The 25,050-nt window shown below is 46.8% G+C and overlaps 3 protein-coding genes across 8 annotated transcripts in view; all 3 read left to right on the plus strand.

The window, feature by feature from the left end:
• LOC115167263 (trichohyalin-like) overlaps nt 1–12,334 on the plus strand; it is a 150,683-nt gene extending 138,349 nt beyond the window's left edge. The window contains exons 12-16 of the mRNA XM_029721504.1: nt 211–495; nt 2,035–2,193; nt 2,285–2,377; nt 2,519–2,621; nt 12,254–12,334. Of these exons, the coding sequence (XP_029577364.1) occupies nt 211–495; nt 2,035–2,193; nt 2,285–2,377; nt 2,519–2,578 (597 nt within the window). The 3' untranslated portion in view covers nt 2,579–2,621; nt 12,254–12,334. The remainder of the gene's footprint in view (nt 1–210; nt 496–2,034; nt 2,194–2,284; nt 2,378–2,518; nt 2,622–12,253) is intronic.
• On the plus strand, nt 9,456–14,743 carry LOC115167619 (tropomyosin beta chain-like). The gene is made up of 4 exons (XM_029722209.1): nt 9,456–9,497; nt 12,254–12,475; nt 12,652–12,882; nt 14,557–14,743. Exons 1-4 carry the CDS (start codon nt 9,456–9,458, stop codon nt 14,719–14,721), a joined length of 660 nt encoding a protein of 219 aa, XP_029578069.1. The 3' UTR covers nt 14,722–14,743.
• LOC115167265 (keratin, type II cytoskeletal 1-like) lies at nt 14,714–24,133 on the plus strand. 6 transcript variants are annotated; one of them, XR_003870463.1, is made up of 8 exons: nt 14,714–14,770; nt 16,965–17,087; nt 18,421–18,556; nt 18,691–18,848; nt 20,083–20,327; nt 20,945–21,134; nt 23,509–23,610; nt 24,029–24,115. XR_003870463.1 is itself a non-coding variant. In XM_029721508.1 (7 exons), exons 1-6 carry the CDS (start codon nt 14,723–14,725, stop codon nt 21,117–21,119), a joined length of 885 nt encoding a protein of 294 aa, XP_029577368.1. In that variant the 5' UTR covers nt 14,714–14,722; the 3' UTR covers nt 21,120–21,134; nt 23,509–24,133. The 6 variants fall into 6 exon arrangements, 5 of the variants coding, with proteins under 5 accessions (XP_029577368.1, XP_029577370.1, XP_029577367.1 ...); XM_029721508.1 differs by having other exon boundaries at nt 23,509–24,133; XM_029721510.1 differs by lacking the exon at nt 23,509–23,610 and having other exon boundaries at nt 20,945–21,039; nt 24,029–24,130.
• The last annotated feature ends 917 nt before the right edge of the window (nt 24,134–25,050 follow it).

Consider the following 25,050-nt stretch of genomic DNA (forward strand, 5'->3'; position numbering starts at 1 on the left):
AGGAGGGACAGTCTGCTCTGTGCCACAGCAGACACCGTGATGACGAGCATCGGACGTGTGTACAGGAGTGTCTGTACTATGTCCTTGACTGTTAACGTGTGTGTTCTTAGTGTGTGTGAGTTGAGTTTCTTGATGTCTCCTGATCGATATGAATGACTGAAGATGTCTATTTGGTGATATAACTGACTGTGACTGTGTGTCTATGTGCAGGTGAGGGAGAGCGATGTGCAGGCTGTGTGGCTGCAGAGCCAGGCAGACGTGGTGGGTCGGGAGCTGTGGGAGGAGAGTGCCCAGCGCGACAGGGAGCTGTGGGAGTGGAGGGACCGCTACCATGCTGTCTCAGAGGGACTGAGGTTGAGGGAGGCTGGGCTTGAGGAGGTGCAGAGGGCCAGGGACACAGCCCTCAGAAGCCTGAGATTACAGGAGGAGAAGACCCACAGTCTGGGGGCCCAGAGGCAGGAGATGCAGCACAGCCTGGAGGGCCTACAGGACAGGGTGAGGGGCTGGGGCTGGGGAGGTACAGGGAGCAGGGTTGAGGGTGTGGGGGGGGGGGTCGAGGGACGGGTAGGAAGAAGAGGGGAGAGGTCTAAGGGAGTCTAGGCCTGGGGAGGAGGGGGAGGTGGAAGGGTTCTAGGAGCTGTGGGGGTTGGAGGGAGGGAGCAGGGTTGGTGTGGCTGCAGTGTGTGTGTGTAGGGAGGGCCTGGTCAGGCTCCATCACATCAGGTCACTGGGGTCTAATTAAGCTGAGCTCCGCGTTAGGCTGCAATCTGCAGACATGTACAAGAAATTAGATTTGTTTCCCACTCCTCGCTTTCAAGTGCACGGCCGTGTTAAAATGCATATGACCCCCGTGGTTTTAATTACAATTTTGTGCTTAGCAGGCAGGTTAATGACGCTCCTTAATGGGCTCTGTGGAAAATTAGCCTCACAGAGAGGAGAAAGGATATATCTTTTCTTTACTAATGTGTTTCTTTCTTGTCCTTTTATTGTTTCTTGTGATAAAAATGACATTTTAACTCAGTTAACTACCACTGTTAGGAATATCTCCTGTAGGTCAACTGAAAATCACTCAGCCATAACCCTCTCACAATGTGAAAATAAGGCTCCTCTGTTTCAGAGTGAGGCATGTGCTCATTGGAAGGCACAGCGCTCTGTGAAAGCATGTGTGGTGAACCTCAGACTGACCTTGTGGCTCTCTGTCTGCTCATACTCCCGTGTCTGTCTGTCTGTCTGTCTGTCTGTCTGTCTGTCTGTCTGTCTGTCTGTCTGTCTGTCTGTCTGTCTGTCTGTCTGTCTGCTCATACTCCCGTGTGTGTGTCTGTCTGTCTGTCTGTCTGTCTGTTTGTCTGTCTGTCTTTCTGTCGGCTCATTCTCCTGTGTCTGTCTGTCCGTCCGTCCGTCCGTCTGTCTGCCTGTCTGCCTGCCTGCCTGTCTGTCTGTCTGCGTTGGGGTTGGAATCCTCAGCCACTCTTTAGATACCCCAGTCTACAACCAGCCCTCTCCTCCCCAGCCCACTCACCCATTCCACATGTTTACAGTATCAGTGTTGTTGTTAATTGCCTCATCCCAGTCTGCCTCTCTGTCTCTCATGCGTATGATTACTCACGACAAAATAACACTATCAATGTAGCCGTGTGTTTTCATTACTCGGTTACCAATGTGGAGTCTCATCATATTTTAACAGATTTGGGCAGAAAAAACGGAGAGAGAAAGCTGCTTTATCAATAATTATGTGTAATCCACAACAATTTCACAGAAGCTCAATAACAGCAGCAGAACTGGTATAAATTCTGTATAAATTCTCCAATTTGCAATGGAATGGAGGGATGTAGCTAGCAGACAAACTCATTTCCCTAAAACAGGAAAAATTGTCTTGCTTATCTAGGGCATGTTTTTTGTCCAAATGGGAAACTAACTGGACAGAACGTCTATATATATTGTGTTCTTTTCTAATGTACAATTGTGAGTGTTGCCACCATTAAAGGGTTTGTTGGACTTTTACCTCTATGTGTTACGTTCCCTCCTGTCCCGCAGCTTGCCCAGAAGGAGGAGATGGTCGTGGCTCTCAGAGTGAAGCTGCAGGACCATGAAGAAGACGCCCGTGTTCTCCGCCAACAGCTGCTCTCCTCCCAAGATGCACTGCAGCAAGTTACTGCCGAGCTGAGGTCATGTAAAAGAGAGAGGGAGAAGCAGGTCAGAAAATAAGTTTCATTTGACCCAGTAAGAGCCATGTGTTGACATGTGTATGACAATGGAATGTCCTTTCATGTGTCACTTGTTACAGGATAGCCAGTGTGTGGAGACAGAGGAGAGACTGGCTGAGATCAGAGCTGATCTGGTCCAACTACAGCAGCAGTATACCACCTGCTATGCCCAGGTACTTGAACCTTGATAGAAAGTCACCAGCACATAATATGCTAAAATAGTCTACAGGTTTATCCATATACTGTACCTCTGCTAGTCTCTTTTATTAGCCTCTCTTCTGTTTGACCCATACTATTTCTCTGTCTGTGTGTAGCTGGTCCAGGAGGAGGCTGGGGTGGGCAGGCTGAGGGAGGAGCTGCGACCTGAGCCATGACCTGGACCTGCTCACTGAGAAACACAAGGCTGCACAGCACCAGGTACTGGCCTTAACATCACTCAACATCTCTCCTCCATCTCTCCTCCATCTGTCTCCTCTCCCTCATCTAACCAACCCTCGTTTTGATGTCCCTTAACTGGTCAGCTCACAAACAGGCAATCAGAAATGCTATGGCCTTGTATCAGGATGTTTCATAATGGATGTCGAATACAAAATGTCTTTATCCAGGAACACCTGAAATCAGCTCAGGATGAGGTGAGGCCTGAGATCTAACGCATCTCTTTTTAATTAGTCAACAAGGACGTGGTTGTACAGACCTGCCTAGTCTCTACAGCCATCGAAGATGAGTCCTAGTGCTGCCGGTATATGGAGAGTGTAGTTCAACTCAAATCCAGCAGAATTCCCAGGGGCACAGACCCCCCCCCCCCCCATCACTGAGGAGAAAGCGCAAGGACATGGTGACCTTGTTAGTGTCCAGCCAGCCCTGTACCATGGGACTTAGAAAAGACACATGACTGTGTCCCATGAAGGAGAATTTGTGGAGGACCTGTCAATGGCTGTACACTGTGTTGTGCAGGTTTATTTATTCCTCTCTCTCTCTGACTGGTCAGATATTTGTTTGCCAGAGTGTCCTTGTGTTATAAATGGGACAGGCCTGTCACTTCAATGCTGAGAGGATGTTTTGACTTCCTTGAAAGATTTTTATTTATTTAATTTTGAGTTGGAGGGGAGCGGTGAATAATGCATTGGGAACTTGCTACATGTACTGTTTTTATCATTAGCATGCAGCCCAAGTTATCTGCAGAATACTTATGAGTGCCAGTGAAATGTTTGTGATGTTATTTATTTATGTTGCCCTCTCAATTATTCATTTGTTTATTTATTCATGGCAGAACTAACTGCAATTGGAAAATTCATTTTTGCTGAAGGGCACATGCCCCCCCTCCTCCTACATAAAGGGAAGGGGGGACATCAGGCTTGTTAGTAATTGCTTTACTTGGCGTTTCCTGAGACTCACAGGGAGATGTCATTTAATCTGAGCAGACGGGTGAAGAGAGGGACTGAGGGAGAGAGAGAGAGAGAGATGGGATGGGTTGGGTTGAGAGGTGGGGTGGGGTGGGGATGGGAGAGGAGGGGAGGAGAGGGGGTTGAGTTTATCACTCTTTTAGCCTACTACCTCCGAAACTTGCCGCTGGAGGGGGCGATGGTTAGGGGGGAAACAGGGTAATATCCACATATATTACAGGGAATCAGATTCCACTTCTCCAGACAACAAGCTCTACAGGTCTGACTACAGGCGGAATAGAGGAGAACACAGTGGTTTTGTGGTTGTCTCTGGTTGTCTCCATGCTCCCCTGCCTCCTCTTCTTGTCTGCTCACAGCACTGTTTTCTTTAATTATATGGACTGGGATTTTGTTCAATTTCACACTTGCGCCCACACATGCAGCAATTGTTTCCTGATAAGGGATAATGTTTCACTGAACATTAAATGATATGTATGTTGTGTGTGTCTATCTGTCTGTGTGTGTGTGTGCTCTTGATGCTGTACACTGTGTGTCTATGTAATCGTGTATGCGTGTGTGTGTGTGTGTGTGTGTGTGTGTGTGTGTGTGTGTGTGTGTGTGTGTGTGTGTGTGTGTGTGTGTGTGTGTGTGTGGGTGTGGGTGTGGGTGTAGCTGTTAGTGCAGGCTCAGCAGGAGTAGGCCCTTGGAGAGGAGGTTTTTATGCAACATTGTTTACAGTAGCTACTGGAATGATGATCTTTAGAATGATGGGTTTGGTGCCAGGCCTATTATATACAGTGGGGCAAAAAAGTATTTAGTCAGCCACCAATTGTGCAAGTTCTCCCACTTAAAAAGATGAGAGAGGCCTGTAATGTTCATCATAGGTACACGTCAACTATGACAGACAAAATGAGGGAAAGAAATCCAGAAAATCACATTGTAGGATTTTTTATGAATTTATTTGCAAATTTCTGGCTCTCACAGACCTGTAACTTCTTCTTTAAGAGGCTCTTCTGTCCTCCACTCGTTACCTGTATTAATGGCACCTGTTTGAACTTGTTATCAGTATAAAAGACACCTGTCCACAACCTCAAACAGTCACACTCCAAACTCCACTATGGCCAAGACCAAAGAGCTGCCAAAGGACACCAGAAACAAAATTGTAGACCTGCACCAGGCTGGGAAGACTGAATCTGCAATAGGTAAGCAGCTTGGTTTGAAGAAATCAACTGTGGGAGCAATTATTAGGAAATGGAAGACATACAAGACCACTGATAATCTCCCTCGATCTGGGGCTCCACGCAAGATCTCACCCCGTGGGGTCAAAATGATCACAAGTATGGTGAGCAAAAATCCCAGAAGCACACGGGGGGACCTAGTGAATGACCTGCAGAGAGCTGGGACCAAAGTAACAAAGCCTACCATCAGTAACACACTACGCCGCCAGGGACTCAAACCCTGCAGTGCCAGACGTGTCCAGGCCCGTCTGAAGTTTGCTAGAGAGCATTTGGATGACCCAGAAGAGGATTGGGAGAATGTCATATGGTCAGATGAAACCAAAATATAACTTTTTGGTAAAAACTCAACTCGTCGTGTTTGGAGGACAAAGAATGCTGAGTTGCATGGGGGTGGAAACATCATGCTTTGGGGCTGTTTTTCTGCAAAGGGACCAGGACGACTGATCCGTGTAAAGGAAAGAATGAATTGGGCCATGTATCGTGAGATTTTGAGTGAAAACCTCCCATCAGCAAGGGCATTGAAGATGAAACGTGGCTGGGTCTTTCAGCATGACAATGATCCCAAACACACCGCCCGGGCAACGAAGGAGTGGCTTCGTAAGAAGCATTTCAAGGTCCTGGAGTGGCCTAGCCAGTCTCCAGATCTCAACCCCATAGAAAATCTTTGGAGGGAGTTGAAAGTCCGTGTTGCCCAGCAACAGCCCCAAAACATCACTGCTCTAGAGGAGATCTGCCTGGAGGAATGGGCCAAAATACCAGCAACAGTGTGTGAAAACCTTGTGAAGACTTACAGAAAACGTTTGACCTGTGTCATTGCCAACAAAGGGTATATACAAAGTATTGAGATAAACTTTTGTTATTGACCAAATACTTATTTTCCACCATAATTTACAAATAAATTCATTAAAAATCCTGCAATGTGATTTTCAGGATTTTCTTTTCTCATTTTGTCTGTCATAGTTGAAGTGCACCTATGATGAAAATTACAGGCCTCTCTCATCTTTTTAAGTGGGAGAACTTGCACAATTGGTGGCTGACTAAATACTTTTTTGCCCCACTGTAAACTATACAATATGTATACACACACCATAATCTATACACACACCATAATCTATATAAACTATACAATATGTATACACACACCATAATCTATATAAACTATACAATATGTATACACACACCATAATCTATATAAACTATACAATATGTATACACACACCATAATCTACATACACTTGGCACTCACACATTTCTACACCACCTCAGGGCATATACAGTATGCATTCACACATATCTACAGTTGAAGTCGGAAGTTTACATACACTTAGGTTGGAGTCATTAAAACTTGTTTTTCAACCACTCCACAAATTTCTTGTTAACAAACTATAGTTTTGGCAAGTCGGTTAGGACATCTACTTTGTGCATGACACAAGTCATTTTTCCAACAATTGTTTACAGACAGATTATTTCACCTATAATTCACTGTATCACAATTCCATTGGGTCAGAAGTTTACATACACTAAGTTGACTGTGCCTTTAAACAGCTTGGAAAATTCCAGAAAATTATGTCATGGCTTTAGAAGCGAATGGAGGTGTACCTGTGGATGTATTTCAAGGCCTACCTTCAAACTCAGTGCCTCTTTGCTTGACATCATGGGAAAATCAAAAGAAATCAGTCAAGACCTCAGATAACAATTGTAGACCTCCACAAGTCTGGTTCATCCTTGGGAGCAATTTCCAAACGCCTGAAGGTACCACGTTCATCTGTACAAACAATAGTAAGCAAGTATAAACACCATGGGACCACGCAGCCGTCATACCGCTCAGGAAGGAGACGCGTTCTGTCTCCTAGAGATGAACGTACTTTGGTGCAAAAAGTGCAAATCAATCCCAGAACAACAGCAAAGGACCTTGTGAAGATGCTGGAGGAAACAGGTACAAAAGTATCTATATTCACAGTAAAACGAGTCCTATATCGACATAACCTGAAAGGCCGCTCAGCAAGGAAGAAGCCAAAACCGCCATAAAATAGCCAGACTACGGTTTGCAACTGCACATGGGGACAAATATCGTACTTTTTGGAGAAATGTCCTCTGGTCTGATGAAACAGAAATAGAACTGTTTGGCCCTAATGACCATCGTTATGTTTGGAGGAAAAAGGGGGAGGCTTGCAAGCCGAAGACCACCATCCCAAACGTGAAGCACGGGGGTGGCAGCATCATGTTGTGGGGTGCTTTGCTGCAGGAGGGACTGGTGCACTTCACAAAATAGATCATGAAGAAGGAAAATGATGTGCATATATTGAAGCAACATCTCAAGACATCAGTCAGGAAGTTAAAGCTTGGTCGCAAATGGGTCTTCCAAATGGACAATGACCCCAAGCATACATCCAAAGTTGTGGCAAAATGGCTTAAGGACAACAAAGTCAAGGTATTGGAGTGGCCATCATAAAGCCCTGACCTCAATGCTTCTGACTTCGACTGTACATACAGTATGTCTAACCCTCTCATCCCTCCTTTTACAGCATGTCTAACCCTCTCATCCCTCCTATTACAGTATGTCTAACCCTCTCATCCCTCCTATTACAGCATGTCTAACCCTCTCATCCCTCCTATTACAGCATGTCTAACCCTCTCATCTCTCCTATTACAGTATGTCTAACCCTCTCATCCCTCCTATTACAGCATGTCTAACCCTCTCATCCCTCCTATTACAGCATGTCTAACCCTCTCATCCCTCCTATTACAGCATGTCTAACCCTCTCATCCCTCCTATTACAGCATGTCTAACCCTCTCATCCCTCCTATTACAGCATGTCTAACCCTCTCATCCCTCCTATTACAGTATGTCTAACCCTCTCATCCCTCCTATTACAGCATGTCTAACCCTCTCATCCCTCCATCCCTCCTATTACAGTATGTCTAACCCTCTCATCCCTCCTATTACAGTATGTCTAACCCTCTCATCCCTCCATCCCTCCTATTACAGCATGTCTAACCCTCTCATCCCTCCTATTACAGCATGTCTAACCCTCTCATCCCTCCTATTACAGCATGTCTAACCCTCTCATCCCTCCTATTACAGTATGTCTAACCCTCTCATCCCTCCTATTACAGCATGTCTAACCCTCTCATCCCTCCTATTACAGTATGTCTAACCCTCTCATCCCTCCTATTACAGCATGTCTAACCCTCTCATCCCTCCTATTACAGTATGTCTAACCCTCTCATCCCTCCTATTACAGTATGTCTAACCCTCTCATCCCTCCTATTACAGCATGTCTAACCCTCTCATCCCTCCTATTACAGCATGTCTAACCCTCTCATCCCTCCTATTACAGCATGTCTAACCCTCTCATCTCTCCTATTACAGCATGTCTAACCCTCTCATCTCTCCTATTACAGTATGTCTAACCCTCTCATCCCTCTATCCCTCCTATTACAGTATGTCTAACCCTCTCATCCCTCCTATTACAGCATGTCTAACCCTCTCATCCCTCCTATTACAGCATGTCTAACCCTCTCATCCCTCCAATTACAGCATGTCTAACCCTCTCATCCCTCCTATTACAGCATGTCTAACCCTCTCATCCCTCCTATTACAGCATGTCTAACCCTCTCATCCCTCCTATTACAGCATGTCTAACCCTCTCATCCCTCCTATTACAGCATGTCTAACCCTCTCATCCCTCCTATTACAGTATGTCTAACCCTCTCATCCCTCCTATTACAGCATGTCTAACCCTCTCATCCCTCCTATTACAGCATGTCTAACCCTCTCATCCCTCCTATTACAGCATGTCTAACCCTCTCATCCCTCCTATTACAGTATGTCTAACCCTCTCATCCCTCCTATTACAGCATGTCTAACCCTCTCATCCCTCCAATTACAGCATGTCTAACCCTCTCATCTCTCCTATTACAGCATGTCTAACCCTCTCATCTCTCCTATTACAGTATGTCTAACCCTCTCATCCCTCCTATTACAGCATGTCTAACCCTCTCATCCCTCCTATTACAGCATGTCTAACCCTCTCATCCCTCCTATTACAGCATGTCTAACCCTCTCATCCCTCCTATTACAGCATGTCTAACCCTCTCATCCCTCCTATTACAGTATGTCTAACCCTCTCATCCCTCCTATTACAGCATGTCTAACCCTCTCATCCCTCCTATTACAGCATGTCTAACCCTCTCATCCCTCCTATTACAGCATGTCTAACCCTCTCATCCCTCCTATTACAGCATGTCTAACCCTCTCATCCCCATATAGGGTTGTAAAAATCTGGTAACTTTACCAAAACTCCCAGGTTTTAAAGAAATGCCATTTGTAGAGTTACAAGCTTGATGTAATCATAGCGTGATAGGAATATGGGACCAAATACTCAACTTTCGACTACTTTAATGCACATATTATTTGTCCCAATACTTTTGGTCCCCTAAAATGGGGGGACTATGTACAAAAAGTGCTGTAATTTCTAAAACAGTTCACCCGATATGGATGGAAATTCATAAGTGCTGGAGTACAAAGCCAAAACAACTAAAAATGCCACTGTCCCAATACTTATGGAGGTCACTGTATACACAGACTATGAGAAATGACCCATGGTGTGGCTGTGTTGTGTGCAGTAATGTGTGCTGTTGAGGAGAAGCAGCAGACAAAGGAGTGGGCAGTCAGTGATCCTCTCTGTTTCTCTCCACGGCATCAACAAACACACAGCACAGCACACAGCCGTGGAATTCCAATTAGTATCATTTAATTAGAAATGGGCAGCCTCTTGGCACAGTTCCTTCATTTATTTGAATCTTGTTTATGCACCTTGATTGTTTCACAATATAGATTTATTTTAATTAGCTAAGATTGATTAAATTGCATTGATTCTGTATCCTTATTCAAATGAATCCCCATCCCTCCTCCTCCCTGCTATGTTATGTTTCATAATTAATGGTACAGTGTGAGACTAGGGCTGGGGGTTGTAATAGTGACAGCTTTGACCATTTTGTAATCAAGGCCAGGTTTATCGTTATTTATTGCCTGTGCTGTCACGTGGTGACGTGAAAGGCGTTTTTTGAGTTTGTGGACCGGTGTGATCGATTAAGTTTGGTGACAGAGCTCCTGCTGCATGTCTGCCTGCCGTTCTGTTCTGCCTCAGTCACAAGATAGTCAGACTGTTCTTTTGTCTTTAGCGGAGAGTTCAGCCTCTGTCCACTCTACAGACAGACAGACAGCCCCTGAGAGCACTGACCTTGGGCGAGGGGCCCAGTGTATCAGTGTGTGTCTGTGTGTGAAAGTCGAAGCAGCTACAGACACCATGGTTAACACCAACGCCTCCTTCCCAACCCAGAGCTCTTTTAATTTTGATTGATGACTCCGTTTATCTTCTGCATAACAATCCTCCTGCCCCTCCTCCCCCACTGTCCATTTTCCCAGCTCCCGCTGCCTTCCACACACACCCAGTAAGAAAATTATATTAGAAACAAAATGAGATTTGAAATGTTATGTCTGACAAGCGACTTGATGAAAGGGTTTTATTGCAGGGCCTGATCCATGGAAATGTTATGCTAATAATACTGCTAGCCAAGCGATCTAGTTGGAAATTAATCAGTGGTTGAGCTGCGAGAGAGAGGGAGAGGGACAGGGAGAGAGGCTGCTCTATAAACACCCTTCCCCCCCTTCCCTCGCCTCCTCTCTCTCCAGCTATGAATCTCATCAAAAATAGCCATGGGGTGTTGTCTGTGTGATGAGGTTGGGAGAGAAATAGGGAGTTTGAAAATTACACTGCAGCTTAGCACTGATTGATGCAGTAATGTATGCAGCAGGCCAGGCAGGCAATATTATGGATTAGAGCCTCTCTCTCTCTCTCTCTCTCTCTCTCTCTCTCTCTCTCTCTCTCTCTCTCTCTCTCTCTCTCTCTCTCTCTCTCTCTCTCCCCCCACACATCAGCCCCCTTCCCTATATCTGTCCTATTATTATTATATTTATCCTCTTCATCTGTCCTCTTTTGTCTGCATGTATCTTTTACCTCCATATCTGTGTGTGTCTACACGGTTTGTGATGTCACAGACTGCCTCAGTCCATCCTCTCACTTCCTCCCTCCCTCCCTCCCTCCATTCCTGGGAGACATCGATGGAGTCTCTAATGGGGTCATTATCAGATTTAACTCATTTAAAAGAACACAATTAGCGCTGGGGTCTTAATGATGTTTGTAAGTTAAATGCAAACTAATAGTGTTTCTCTCTTCCTCTCTCTCTCTCTCTTACTCCTGGCTTAGACGTCAGTAAGAACGAAGGAGTAGATGAATCACAAAAAGTGTTTTGTGGGTGTGGGTGCGTGTCTCCCAGCCATGTTACAAGTCTGTGGGATTTATTATTTTTACCCTGAGAGCCATCTGTTACACTGCTCCTTATTTTTGTAATGCATCATCAGCCAGGGGAAAACTAATATTATCCCATCTGGGATATTGTACTCTGGAGTGTAGTAATGTAATGTAGAGCTGGTGTCATTAAAGTGCCTCGGTGGAGCTGCAGGGAGAGGAAGGAAGGATGAAGGAGTGTACTGGATCATATCTGTCTGTTCTGTCTGTGTGTCCCCTACACCCCCCATATGTGTGTATGCACACACACACATATACACACATACACACATATACACATATACACACATACACACAGATACAAACATACACACACACACACACATATACACACATACACACATATACACATATACACATATACACACATACACACATACACACATACACACAGATACAAACATACACACACACACATATACACACATACACACAGATACAAACATACACACACACACATATACACACATACACACAGATACAAACATACACACATATACACACATACAAACATACACACACACACACATATACACACATACACACAGATACAAACATATACACATATACACACATACACACAGATACAAACATACACACAGATATAAACATACACACACACACATATACACATATACAAATACACATACATACAAACATACATATACACACATACACAAACATACATACAAACATACACACACACACACTTACATACACACACACACACACACACACACATACAAACACACACACATACATACAAACACACACACACATACATACAAACATATATATACACACAAACATACAAACACACACACACACACACACATACATACATACATACATATACACACACATACAAACACATACATACAAACACACAGATACGCACACACATACACACACATACACACATACAAACACACACACATACATATACAAACACATACATACAAACACACCCATACGCACACACACACAAACAAACATACACAAACACACACATTCTCCCTACACACTCCCCCACTGACACTCCCTTCTGTCTCCAGCGGGACAACCAGCAGGGGGCAGTGTGTGTTCTGCGCGGGGAGCTGCAGCGGTGGCAGGCGGAGGCCCAGGCTCAGCAGGAGAGCAGGGAGGAGGAGGTGTCGGGCCTGAGGGCTGAGCTACAGGAGACCCAGGGCAGGTTGCAGCAGTGTAGAGGAACCATGAAGCACCTCCACTCTGACCTGGAGCACACCCAGAGACAGACCAGGCAGGCAGAGGAGGAGGTGGGTGGGAGGAGTGAGAGGAGTACAGTACACAGAAAGACAGGAACATGGATTTCTCTTCATTTTAATAAGCAGTGAAGTACCCTCAGTACTTTTCCTGTTGCAGTTTTATGTAAGCCATTGTACAGGCATATTGAAGTAGACTACAGTGTTCTGAGAATGTGTGTGTGTCCTAGGCATCTGATAGGGAGAGCCGTCTGCGGGGCCTGGAGGCAGAGTTGTCCAGGCTGAGGGCTGTGCTGCAGGAGGCTGAGAGCAGAGCAGCGGACACAGAGACCAGGCTGCAGCCCCTGACCCAGTCCCTGGAGCTGTACAGGGTCAAGTACCAGGCCTGCCTCACCAAGATCTCCCAGCAGGACAGCACTCTACAGGCCCAGGACGAGGACCTGAAGGAAGCCAGGGCTCAGGTCAGCTCCCATGCCATCCTCACCCTGCAGGAAAACTAAGAGCTGATACTGGAGCTTTTTCTAGTATTTCCAGAGCTTCTATCTGCTAGAGGTTCTGTCTGCTAGAGGTTCTATCTGCTAGAGGTTCTATCTGCTAGAGGTTCTGTCTGCTAGAGTTTCTATCTGCTAGAGGTTCTGTCTGCTAGAGGTTCTGTCTGCTAGAGGTTCTATCTGCTAGAGGTTCTGTCTGCTAGAGGCTCTATCTGCTAGAGGTTCTATCTGCTAGAGGTTCTCTCTGCTAGAGTTTCTATCTGATAGAGGTTCTGTCTGCTAGAGGTTCTGTCTGCTAGAGGTTCTATCTGCTAGAGGTTCTATCTGCTATAGGTTCTGTCTGCTAGAGGTTCTGTCTGCTAGAGTTTCTATCTGCTAGAGGTTCTGTCTGCTAGAGGTTCTGTCTGCTAGAGGTTCTATCTGCTAGAGGTTCTGTCTGCTAGAGGCTCTATCTGCTAGAGGTTCTATCTGCTAGAGGTTCTCTCTGCTAGAGTTTCTATCTGCTAGAGGTTCTGTCTGCTAGAGGTTCTGTCTGCTAGAGGTTCTATCTGCTAGAGGTTCTGTCTGCTAGAGGTTCTATCTGCTAGAGGTTCTATCTGCTAGAGGTTCTATCTGCTAGAGTTTCTATCTGCTAGAGGTTCTATCTGCTAGAGGTTCTATCTGCTAGAGGTTCTGTCTGCTAGAGGTTCTGTCTGCTAGAGGTTCTATCTGCTAGAGGTTCTGTCTGCTAGAGTTTCTATCTGCTAGAGGTTCTGTCTGCTAGAGGTTCTGTCTGCTAGAGGTTCTATCTGCTAGAGGTTCTGTCTGCTAGAGGCTCTATCTGCTAGAGGTTCTATCTGCTAGAGGTTCTCTCTGCTAGAGTTTCTATCTGCTAGAGGTTCTGTCTGCTAGAGGTTCTGTCTGCTAGAGGTTCTATCTGCTAGAGGTTCTGTCTGCTAGAGGTTCTATCTGCTAGAGGTTCTAACTGCTAGAGGTTCTGTCTGCTAGAGCTTCTAACTGCTAGAGGTTCTGTCTGCTAGAGGTTCTGTCTGCTAGAGGTTCTATCTGCTAGAGGTTCTGTCTGCTAGAGGTTCTGTCTGTGAGAATTTCTGTCTGCTAGAGGTTCTGTCTGCTAGAGGTTCTGTCTGTGAGAGGTTCTGTCTGCTAGAGGTTCTGTCTGATAGAGGTTCTATCTGCTAGAGGTTCTGTCTGCTAGAGGGTCTGTCTGCTAGAGAATCTGTCTGCTAGAGATTCTGTCTGCTAGAGGTTCTGTCTGCGAGAGGTTCTGTCTGCTAGAAGATGATTCTAAGATAATTGGCGTTAAAGTTACTTACAAACCTTCATTGGTTTGAACGGTGTCAGCAATTTTTATCTAGTATTTTTTTGTTACACAACAACATGAATTGGGGTATTTAGAGTAGTACATAGGTAGAGAACATTGAACAGAACAAGGCTGTCATTAACTCCATTTAGACTAAAATGCAGATGGAACCTTCTATCTCTCCATTTGTTGTGTTTTTCATCTCTGCTGCTTATACCCTTGCTGCCAGGAGTTGTTTTTGCATACATCACTAGGCCTGATTTATGAGTGTTAATAGCATGCCTTTTTTATGTATATGTGTGTTTGTGTGCCTGCCTGCGTGTCTCTGTGTATCTGTGTCCCAGGTGGTGGAGCGGGACGAGCATGTGCTGCATCTGTGTGCCCAGGCGGTGGTGTTGCAGGGGGAGCTGAAGGCCCACAGTGCCCAGCTGGAGAGCCAGCACCTCCGAGACACTCAGAGAGACCCAGAGAGACCTGGAGGACAGCCGCAAACACAGCCAGGAGTGTGAGATGGTCATCAGCACTATGAGAGACAGCACCGCCGCATTGAGACGACAGGTCGGACAGACAGTCAGTCAGTCAGACCAGTTAGGCCAGTCAGTCAGGCCGAGCCTCATCATTTTTACATTTACATTTTAGTCATTTAGCAGACGCTCTTATCCAGAGCAACTTACAGTAGTGAATGCATACATTTCATACAATTTCATACATTTCTATTTTTTTTTCCTGTGCTGGCCCCCGTGGGAATCGAACCCACAACCCTGGTGTTGCAAACACCATGCTCTACCAACTGAGCTACAGGGAAGGCCGTCCACAGGGATGTAGCTTCCCAATGACAGACTCGTCCACAGACAAACCCGGTCACGCTGTGCTGATCACTCCCTTTTCACTACAAACATAGATTAACATACTAGTCCACTCAGTGGTTTCCCTCTACACAGTCAGGCCCACTCATCCTGCTCACTACCCCTGCGACCTGGAACAGTGCCAGTCATGCAGCTAAGTCAAAGCCAGTCAAGTAGTACTAGCACTGTAGTATACCCAACTGGCCTCTCAGGTGAGTGAAGCTACATGCAGGTCAGTTGTCTCGCCACACCTCTGTAGGTAAGTCTCTGCTCCTGATCTGTAAACGGGTGGAGTCAGACAGGGTACAACACACTGGGAGTCGGAGGCCTGGGGACCTCTGGAAGTGTTTTCACTGATTCCTATTGATCGGCGTCATGGCCCCCATACAGGAGGAAACACAATGAGAAAACACAGGCAGTGTGAGCCCCCTGGACAGCACAGAGTACAGCACAGAGCACAGCACAGAGCACAGCCGTTAATGGCAGGCAGCAGGAAGCAGAGAGGAGGGGAAGACTGGATTACATGGGCAGAGCAGTGGAGAGGAAGAATTGATTTTTGGACTTGTTTGGGTGTGTGTGGTTGTGTGCATGCATGTGTGTGTGAGACACGGGGTGGTTGACAGCTCCATGCACGGAAGAAGCAAAGTGGAAAATCATGCTGGGGATGCGATATGTGTCTAAAATATTGGCGGCCGTGCCCAGTGGAGCTCAGCGTTTATGTGGTGTGGAGGTGGCTGGAGATGCAGTTGGGCGTTTACCTCCTTCTGTGAGCCCCATCACCTCCAGCTCTTACCCCCCCTCCACCACCACCTGGGTCCCTAACAACACCCCCTCCCACACAGCAGAGCTTAATTGGTAACACAGAGGCTCTCAATCACACACACACACTCACAGTATTGATCTCTCCCATCCTCAGCTGGGTCCTTAGAGCACACAGCACGACACACCACCCGCTCGGTTCAGACTTTTAAGTGATCACTTCCTGCCAAGTTATTTTTTCACACCAGTGTTTCTTTACCTCTTTCCCAAGTGTATATCTGTTGTCTGGAAACTGGGGTGTGTGTATGTCTGTGTGAGAGAGGGAGGTAGAGAGAGAGAGAGAGAGTCTGATTTCATTTAATGAGCCGATCGCTCTGAGTCTGCTCTGAGACATCAATACAACTAGCTGATTTCACCACCTCTCACTCCATCTTCATCCTGGCTTTATGAATACTACAGACACGCTGCAGTGAAGGCTGTCTGGAAAACATAGACAACAAACAACAACAGTGGGTAATGAGAGGAACACCGTATTCAGATATATTATCCTCATAAACTTACAGGCCATTTGGGAGTGTTTTATAAGTGCAGTAGCACAAAGTAATCCTGACAAACCACTGACACCCAATAGGACATTGTGTGTGTGTGTGTGTGTGTGTGTGTGTGTGTGTGTGTGTGTGTGTGTGTGTGTGTGTGTGTGTGTGTGTGTGTGTGTGTGTGTGTGTGTGTGTGTGTGTCTCAGACAGACCAACTCATCTGTGAGAAGCAGAATGTGCTCCAGTCACGAGCCATCAGGCCCAGCACAGCGTGCAGACGGGAGAGACTGAGGGGAAACGTTCTGTTTGCCTGTCTCTGTTTCATTAGTGTGAACTCACCCAGCACCTCAGCCCCAAACTTAGTCTCATAGTGACCCCAGCCTGCCTCACCCACAGTCAGACAGGAGGACCCCATGCAGTCTGCCCTTCAACCATAGTCTCACAGAGATCCAGCCAGTCCCTTCTGTCTCTACCTCTCAACACTCAACTTCACAACACAGGAAGGAAATGGGAGGAGAGACCTACTAAAGTCAACCGCATGACAGTGTTTCTGTACCGGTCTGTCAACAGATATATCTGTGCACTCTGTTTGTTCCTGTGTGCCTCTCTCAGGTGGAGGAACAGGAGGAGAGTGTGGTGAAGAGCCAAGCTGATTTCTCTGTCTACAGAGCCACTCACATCCACTCTGACTCAGACTACGACTCGCAGCTCTGCCACGACCAGGAACTACAGCAGGTACAGTAGGGCAGGACACTTCACCTCTTCATGCTGGAGTCCTGCTAACACAACCAGTCACTGTGGCCTGTGAAATCACAGTGACCAGAGAAAGTCATTGTCTTTAAAACTTCACTCATCAACTATAGTTAGAAGTTTGGTCCTACTGTATGTTCAGTAAGTTCACTGTAGTTCTGTGTATTCCAACCCTTGCTTTAAACTGACCCTAGACAGGAAGTCAGAGCAGCCATCGCCAGACAGACCCTGACCCACACCAACCAAGGTCCATAACGGCCGCGGTGACTAATTGTTTGTTATGTCAGCGTGCGTGTGCCCGTTTGCCTTTAATGGAGTGTAGTGGGGCGATCCATCAGGCTGTCAAGCAGGCCCAGTGTCAGCTGGAGTGGCTGGCGTGTCAGAGGAGCGCCCGCGCTGCGCTGACGTGATTTACTGCCCTGCTCCCAACGCACGCAGCCACCGCTCCCCGCTGCACTCCGACTCAGCCCAGATTGATTACCCAGCCCGGCTGGCCCACGATGCCCGCCATCTTCTCGCAACCTTTTAGCTGCGTTTTATAGATGGTTAGAGCACCTCGTTTGACTATTTATACATCTGTAAGTGGCCATGAAATCTAGATTTGTCTTGACGGGTGTCAGCGTCAGGGGGTAGTGAAACCAGAGCCTGGTGACAACTCGTTATTTTAATGGTCTGAGATGAAGGGGGAGATGGCAGGATCTTCCCTCCGCAACATGGCTGAATTATACTTTGTTTATTTTCACTTAATGTTTACGTACATATTTCACTCAAAGCTGTTGGCCTGTATTTTCTCCACCCCGTTTGATAGGGTCTGAGAGCAGTGGGGAGATGGCTGACACACACACACACACACTCTACCGGAGGAAGAGTGACAGTGACATGTTGACCTGTCAGCTGCCTGCGCTCACACACACACACACACAACTTATCTTAGGTAAATATGTCATGGCAGCCACACAGTGCAGTTGGCTGGTTAATTGAATAGTTAAAACATCAGTAGGTCTGTGCAGATTGGATGTGACACCTGTCAGATAGGTGCTCCCCTAACACAGGACACTTCCTCCACACACTGATACTCATGCCATCATGGTGGAAATGCCAAATTAGGGGCAGGCGCTTCACTGAACGCGCTAGAGCAGGTGTGGAGATGTCCTGGGGTGGAGGAGGAGGGGGGGGGCATTGCTATGCTGGGTCTCTCAGGTGAGGATGTGGAAAGCCTTGGGCTTCAGTCCTCCCCTTCCCCTCAGGCATAGTCATAGGTGTGTGACAGGTGTGTGTGTGTGTATGTGTCCATGTGTGTATGCGTGTGTGTGTCTAGGCATTCTCCCAGACCATGGAGCAGTGTGCCCAGGGTAGCCAGGACCTCAGTGTGTGCCAGTCGGAGGTTCGTCAGCTGAGAGAGGAGGTGTCCAGACTCACCCAGCTCAAGGACAACACTGTGGCAGGTGTGGAGGGTATGACACAACTCAACCAATAACTTTGTGTTTATGATGGAGTACATAAAGGGTGTATTTTTTACTGCATAGTGTGGGTGTATTTGTGTGTGCCTGCTTGTGTGTGTGTGTGCATCCATGTGTGTGTGCTGCAGAGGTGCTACGGCTGCAAGAAGCTGGGAGGCAGCTCCAGGCAGAGGCCATGATGGAGGGCCAGCGCAGGCTGGAGGAGGTGGGAGCTCAAGAGCAGAGGGCTGCCAGGCTGGAGCAGGACCTGCAGGCCGCCCACAGACAGTGTGCCAAGAGACAGCAGGTACACACTGCGGCACGATGCCAGGCCAGGCCCCCTCACCTCCAACATGTCTGGAGGATAGGATAGAAAGACCTTACATACACCTACTCACTCAGAACTTCAGGAAGTATTAAACACGCACACACACACATAAATATAACACTCTGGATAAGAGGATACACACACTGGAGTATACACTACCGTTCAAAAGTTTGGGGTCACTTAGAAATGTCCTTGTTTTTGAAAGGCAAGCTGATTTTTTGTCCATTAAAATAACATCAAATTGATCAGAAAAACAGTGTAGACATGGCTGGAAACGGCAGATTTTTTATGGAATATCTACACATTATCAGCAACCATCACTCCTGTGTTCCAATGGCACGTTGTGTTAGCTAATTCAAGTTTATCATTTTAAAAGGCTAATTGATCATTAGAAAACTCTTATGCAATTATGTTAGCACAGCTGAAAACTGTTGTCCTGATTAAAGAAGCAATAAAACTGGCCTTTTGACTAGTTGAGTATCTGGAGCATCAGCATTTATGGGTTCGATTACAGGCTCAAAATGGCCAGAAACAAAGGACTTGCTTCTGAAACTTGTCAGTCTATTCTTGTTCTGAGAAATTAAGGCTATTCCATGCAAGAAATTGCCAAGAAACTGAAGATCTCGTACAACGCTGTGGACTACTCCCTTCACAGAACAGCACAAACTGGCTCTAACAAGAATAAAAAGAGGAGTGGGAGGCCCCGGTGCACAACTGAGCAAGAGGACAAGTACATTTACATTTACATTTTACATTTACGTCATTTAGCAGACGCTCTTATCCAGAGCGACTTACAAATTGGTGCATTCATCTTATGATATACATTAGTGTTTAGTTTGAGAAACAGACGCCTCACAAGTCCTCAACTGGCAGCTTCATGAAATAGTACACGCAAAACACCAGTCTCAACGTCAACAGTGAAGAGGCGACCCCGGGATGCTGGCCTTCTAGGCAGAGTTGCAAAGAAAAAGCCATATCTCAGACTGGCCAATAAAATGAAAAGATTAAGATGTGCCAAAGAACACAGACACCTGACAGAGATATGGCTTTTTCTTTGCAACTCTAACTAGAAGGCCAGCATCCCGGGGTCGCCTCTTCTCTGTTGACGTTGAGACTGGTGTTTCTAAGTGACCCCAAACTTTTGAACGGTAGTGTATGTTTACACACACATACACTCAGACTTTGCCTGAGCCTTCCCTCTTTTCCCTCCCAGGCAGTGCAGAAGAGGGATAACCTCCTGAGGCGTTCGGAGGCTGACCTGCTGGAGGCCCGGGAGACTCTGAAGAGTCGGGCTGTGGAGGTGGAGCGGCAGCCGGCTGCTGCCATGGGCCTGGAGGCTGACGTCCAGAGGGCCGGGAGGGAAGGACAGCAGAGAGGCAGAGTGTGGCTCTCTCAGGATCCAGCTGATGACCCTCAGGGAGGAACGAAAGGAGGCCCAGGGACGCTGCAGCGACACAGGTAGGAGGATTACACAGTCCTGGGGGGTGGGCTGGGAGACTGGTGTCTATAAAGCTGGACTCGTGTAGTCAGGTACATTTGTAGCTATCTCTCTCCCTATTTCTCTGTCTTGCTCTATCTCTCTTTGTCTGTCTGTTTGTCTCTCTCTCCTTCCTCATTCCTTGATGTAGAATAGGTTCTAAAAACAGTTAAAAGCAGAAGAGGCATGAGGAAGAAGGAATGAGAGTGATGCTGATGGAAGGAGGGAAGGGGAGAAAGAGGAGAGTGACATGGTTGTAGTGGCAGCAGTGCAGCCTCTAGGGCTGACCTTAATGAGCAGTCTGAGACGGTCACCTGTTTACGTCCTGCCTGCCCCAGAAGCCTCAGCAGCTAGCCAGCAATGAAGCAGCCCATCAATTCACAGCCTGGGGCCTTTTGACTGACACACACACTCACACATGCATACTAACATATGCATATGCACTCAGAGGGACCATAGAAATAAGAAACGGAACATGCATGAATGCAGAAGGGCATATCAACACACAAGATAACAGATAAGATATGTAATATAATAGCGTTGTTGATAGTAAATGATCTGAATATGTTATGTGTCTATGTTTGTGTCTGTGTCTCAGCCCAGGAGCTGGCTCGTCAGGAGGAGAAGGTGTTGCTGGTGGAGGGGGGGCAGCATCGGACACAGGAACACCTGGCAGAGCGGGTGGCCGAGGTGGTGAGGGCAGAGCAGGCCCAGAGGAAGCTATAGGCAGAGCTGCGCACCTTAAAGGAGAGACTCCACACCACAGAACATGAGCTGCAGGGCTACAGGTTCTCTACAGGGCTTTGGGTTCCCTAAAGCACTCTGACTGTCTGTCTCTATCTGACTCCAAGTAGAGGTCTGCGCATGACTGATTTATTCATGCCATTCCCACCCGCACCCACAGCTTTTCATACCGCACCTACTCGCTCCCGCCGGCTTTCTGTCCGATTCCCACCCGCTCCCACAAGAACTGGTCCCAAACCCAACCGCAGTCCCGCAATGTTATTTTAGGCGTATGTGTTGCAGCTAGCTTGCTAGCCATGGTCCTAGCAATTTTGTGCTCTATTGTCAATATCAGAATGTCCAAAAATAACCAAAGAAATATGTTAAATTACCAGAGATTCTCACATTCTCCATTATATTAGGCTATCTATATTACTGGGCTATATCAGCCAATAGGTTAGACGTTGTTTGAAGAGAGCAGAGTTGGAGAGAGAGCGGACACTTGCATTTTCTATTGAGCTACGTTTAATAGCCTACCTTTTAGGGTCGGGACGATTTTCTGACGGTGACAAAATAATATGGGTGATTCATATTTATTACTAGGCAGTGTAGTAAACTATAGCCTAATTATATTTATGAAGCTAATTTCCTTGGAAAGAGAACTGCTTCTCCAACATGCTTCTCCAGCCATGCATAGGCTACAGCCTACTCTATTAAATTGAGACCAAACGCGCACCTGATCTCATACGCCCAACTAGGAGAGGTATGGCTACTGAACTTGAAGCAGCAAGAATGATGACAGCTGACACTTGCACTTTCTCTTGCGCTACGTTTTGCATATAGGATATAGCTGTACCTTTTAGGAGCGGGACGATTTGTAAGCAGAGACAAATAAACGAGTAATCAATATTTATTGAAAAGGAAAAATGCTCACTATGGTATTTGCGCGTTGTGCCTTTTCCTTTTCAATGATGATCACATTTTTGGATTGCACCTTGACTCACGTTGGTTGAGCTCCCTCCGCTTCTTGCCATTATTATCAATATTTATTTACAGACGCTTGTAGTAAACTACAGCCTAATCATATTTAAGTTAATTTCCTTGGAAAGATTTGGCCGCAGGATGACAGTGATCTCTGTCGGGACCTGCAGCCCTCCACCGCCAAGCACACAGCATGACTTCATGTCATGAACCCTGTCTTTAACCCCAATCCTTCACATTTCACTGAGCCATTAGTTCAACAGTGACTTGAGTATTTACTGATTGCCATGAGTCTGTAAGACTGTCTTATTCCCATTTAGATCCAAACTGAACCTTTTGGTCTGTAAGGCCACAGTGTCTTTATGACTCAGACAAGCCTCTCAAACAATCACTCTAAATAATGCCTGTGAAAAAAATGTGATCTGATGAAAATCTGATGTTAAATGTGTTTAAAAACCCACTGTGCCACACACACACTCTCAATCTTTTCTGTATCTTAGTGGCTGTGAGAGAAAGAGAGAAAAGTGTTTTGGCTTTGTGACCCTTGGCACGCTGCCTCCCCCGCTCTCCCCCTCCTCCCCCTGTCCATCTGGGCTGTGTGTGCACCGGCCGCTCGATAGGCGGATCATTCCAGGTCGGGGCCCTCTTGTGAAATCAGATGTTTAACTGGCCAGGAGAAGAGGGATGGGAGCGTCTTAACCAGCACCTTGCCAAAGGTCTCCTGTTCAGTCAGCCGTCCTGCTGCTAGGAGAGCGCCCACTGCCTGCCAATAGGCATTAGGGAGGATTTAGTAATTAAGTGATAGGCTGAGGACTAAATTGGGTGTTTGTGGGCTGGCGAGCCACCCAGAGGTCCCCACAGCCATGCAGATAGGGGATTCTAATTGTCAGGGATATTGATCAGCCTGGCGAGGGGGGGGATGCAGGGGATTCACGAGCCATCGATTTGCTGTTACTGCGGCCGCCTTGTCAATGGGAGAGGGAGGTGAGCACTGAGAAGGCTCTGGGCTCCCCCCCCACACACACACTCTCAAACACTCACTCACTTCTGAAAGGGCTTTACCCCTCAACCCCATCCACCTCCTCTCCATAGCTCTTTTTCTTAGACTGTCTAAAGATGTTGCTTATCGGATGGGTATTGGCAGAGAAGAGTGGCAGCTCCTTGGTAGAACGCCTCCTTCACACTCTGCTCTACGTACAGTATACGTTTCTCCTTCACACTCTGCTCTACGTACAGTATAAGTTTCTCCTTCACACTCTGCTCTACGTACAGTATAAGTTTCTCCTTCACACTCTGCTCTACGTACAGTATAAGTTTGTCCTTCACACTCTGCTCTACGTACAGTATAAGTTTGTCCTTCACACTCTGCTCTACGTACAGTATAAGTTTCTCCTTCACACTCTGCTGGTGTGTCCCTCTTCCCCCTCCCTAACGCGTGGTGTGTCCCTCCCTGGGCAGGCGAGGGCTTTGACGCTTGGCTGTGGTCTGAGTTAATGTCTCAGGGAGAGAGGGCGCGAACTGGGCCGCTCACTGGGATTTGATTAGCTGCTTCACCTGGCGGTAAACAGGCCATGGCCATCCCTCACACACACAGCTCTGATCCCATCACTCACGCCCCGGCTCCCCATCAGCCCAATGCTCGCCCCACTACACCATGCCACACCGCAAAGCACCGCACAGACAGAATTAGTGCAACGTCCTCTCATTAAATGTTCAGGCTTGCCTACTCAGATTAAATCTGGCAGACACAAACACACACGCATTACTCTCAAATGAGCACGTTTTTCGCATTACATCACAAGATAAATGAAATTCCCTTTGATTTTGAAAATGTGAACAAGAGTGAAAACAAAGTTTACAGAATGTGGGGGGTAGCTATGGCAGAGAGAGGTATCAAACATGCCCGTTTGAAAGTAGTGGTCGTTTAAAGACTGGGAGCCCCTGACTGACGGTGTCTGTGGCCGTGTGTGTGTATCAGGACCCAGGTGGAGAGTCTGAAGAAGGAGGCAGGGGAGAGCAGGCAGGCCCAGCTCAGTGCTCAGCAGGAGGCCAACACACACCAGCAGAGGGCTCAGCAGCTGGAGGCAGACCTGACCAACACCAAGGACACACTCAGGACTCTACAGCAGCAGGTAAGACCTAACATTAACACATACAGCAAACCAACCAACAAGTTCCAACAAACAGTGTCCTGAAAGGACAACACCTCCTCCACCCTAAGTCATTTAGGGCCTGTTACACTAGAGCAGGTATTCCCAAACTGGGGTATGTGCAATGCCGTCGGGCACCCCCCCAAAAAGAACAGTCCATTTATATTTTACAAACGGGGCTATACATTTGGGTGAGTTTTTTTCTCTCGTTTGAGTAGCCTCATTTCACTGCCAAAAATACAATTAAACCATCTAGTGTTCAGCGAAATAACAACACAATGTCAAATACAGTGCATCTAGTCAAATAATTAACATCCAATCACATTAACCGTTGCTCTCTTGTGGGAATTCCACTAACGGTCCGTATGTAGCCAAACGTAGCTCATGTTGGTATCTGTACTGATGGCGCAAAAACCATGACAGGAAGACATAGTGGAGTGGTAACGCGCGTGCAAGCAGTTGCTCCCGACGCCACTTGGGTACACTGCAGCACACACCGAGAGGCTCTTGCTGCCAAGGGAATGCCTGACAGCTTGAAAGACGTTTTGGACACTACAGTGAAAATGGTTAACTTTGTTAAAGCAAGGCCCCTGAACTCTCGTGTATTTTCTGCACAATGCAATGATATGGGCAGCGACCATGTAACCCTTTTACAACATACAGAAGTGCGCTGGTTATCAAGGGGCAAAGTATTGACAAGTGTTTTTTAATTGAGAGACGAGCTTAAAGTTTTCTTTATTGACCATCATTTTCACTTGTCTGACCGCTTGCTTGATGACGAGTTTCTCACACGACTGGCCTTTCTGGGTGATGTTTTTTCTTACCTGAATGATCTGAATCTAGGATTACA

Source organism: Salmo trutta, chromosome 29, assembly GCF_901001165.1.
Source record: "Salmo trutta chromosome 29, fSalTru1.1, whole genome shotgun sequence".
In the NCBI taxonomy this organism is placed as follows: domain Eukaryota; kingdom Metazoa; phylum Chordata; class Actinopteri; order Salmoniformes; family Salmonidae; genus Salmo; species Salmo trutta.

Coding starts and splice junctions, on each gene's coding strand:
- LOC115167619 (XM_029722209.1), top strand. CDS start 9,456: ATGTGTGCTGTTGAGGAGAAGCAGCAGACAAAGGAGTGGGCA. Junction 12,476..12,651: donor CCAGGCAGGCAGAGGAGGAG/GTGGGTGGGAGG, acceptor TGTGTGTCCTAG/GCATCTGATAGGGAGAGCCG. Junction 12,883..14,556: donor TGAAGGAAGCCAGGGCTCAG/GTCAGCTCCCAT, acceptor TCTGTGTCCCAG/GTGGTGGAGCGGGACGAGCA.
- LOC115167265 (XM_029721508.1), top strand. CDS start 14,723: ATGGTCATCAGCACTATGAGAGACAGCACCGCCGCATTGAGACGACAG. Junction 18,557..18,690: donor CACTGTGGCAGGTGTGGAGG/GTATGACACAAC, acceptor TGTGTGCTGCAG/AGGTGCTACGGCTGCAAGAA. Junction 18,849..20,082: donor AGTGTGCCAAGAGACAGCAG/GTACACACTGCG, acceptor TTTCCCTCCCAG/GCAGTGCAGAAGAGGGATAA.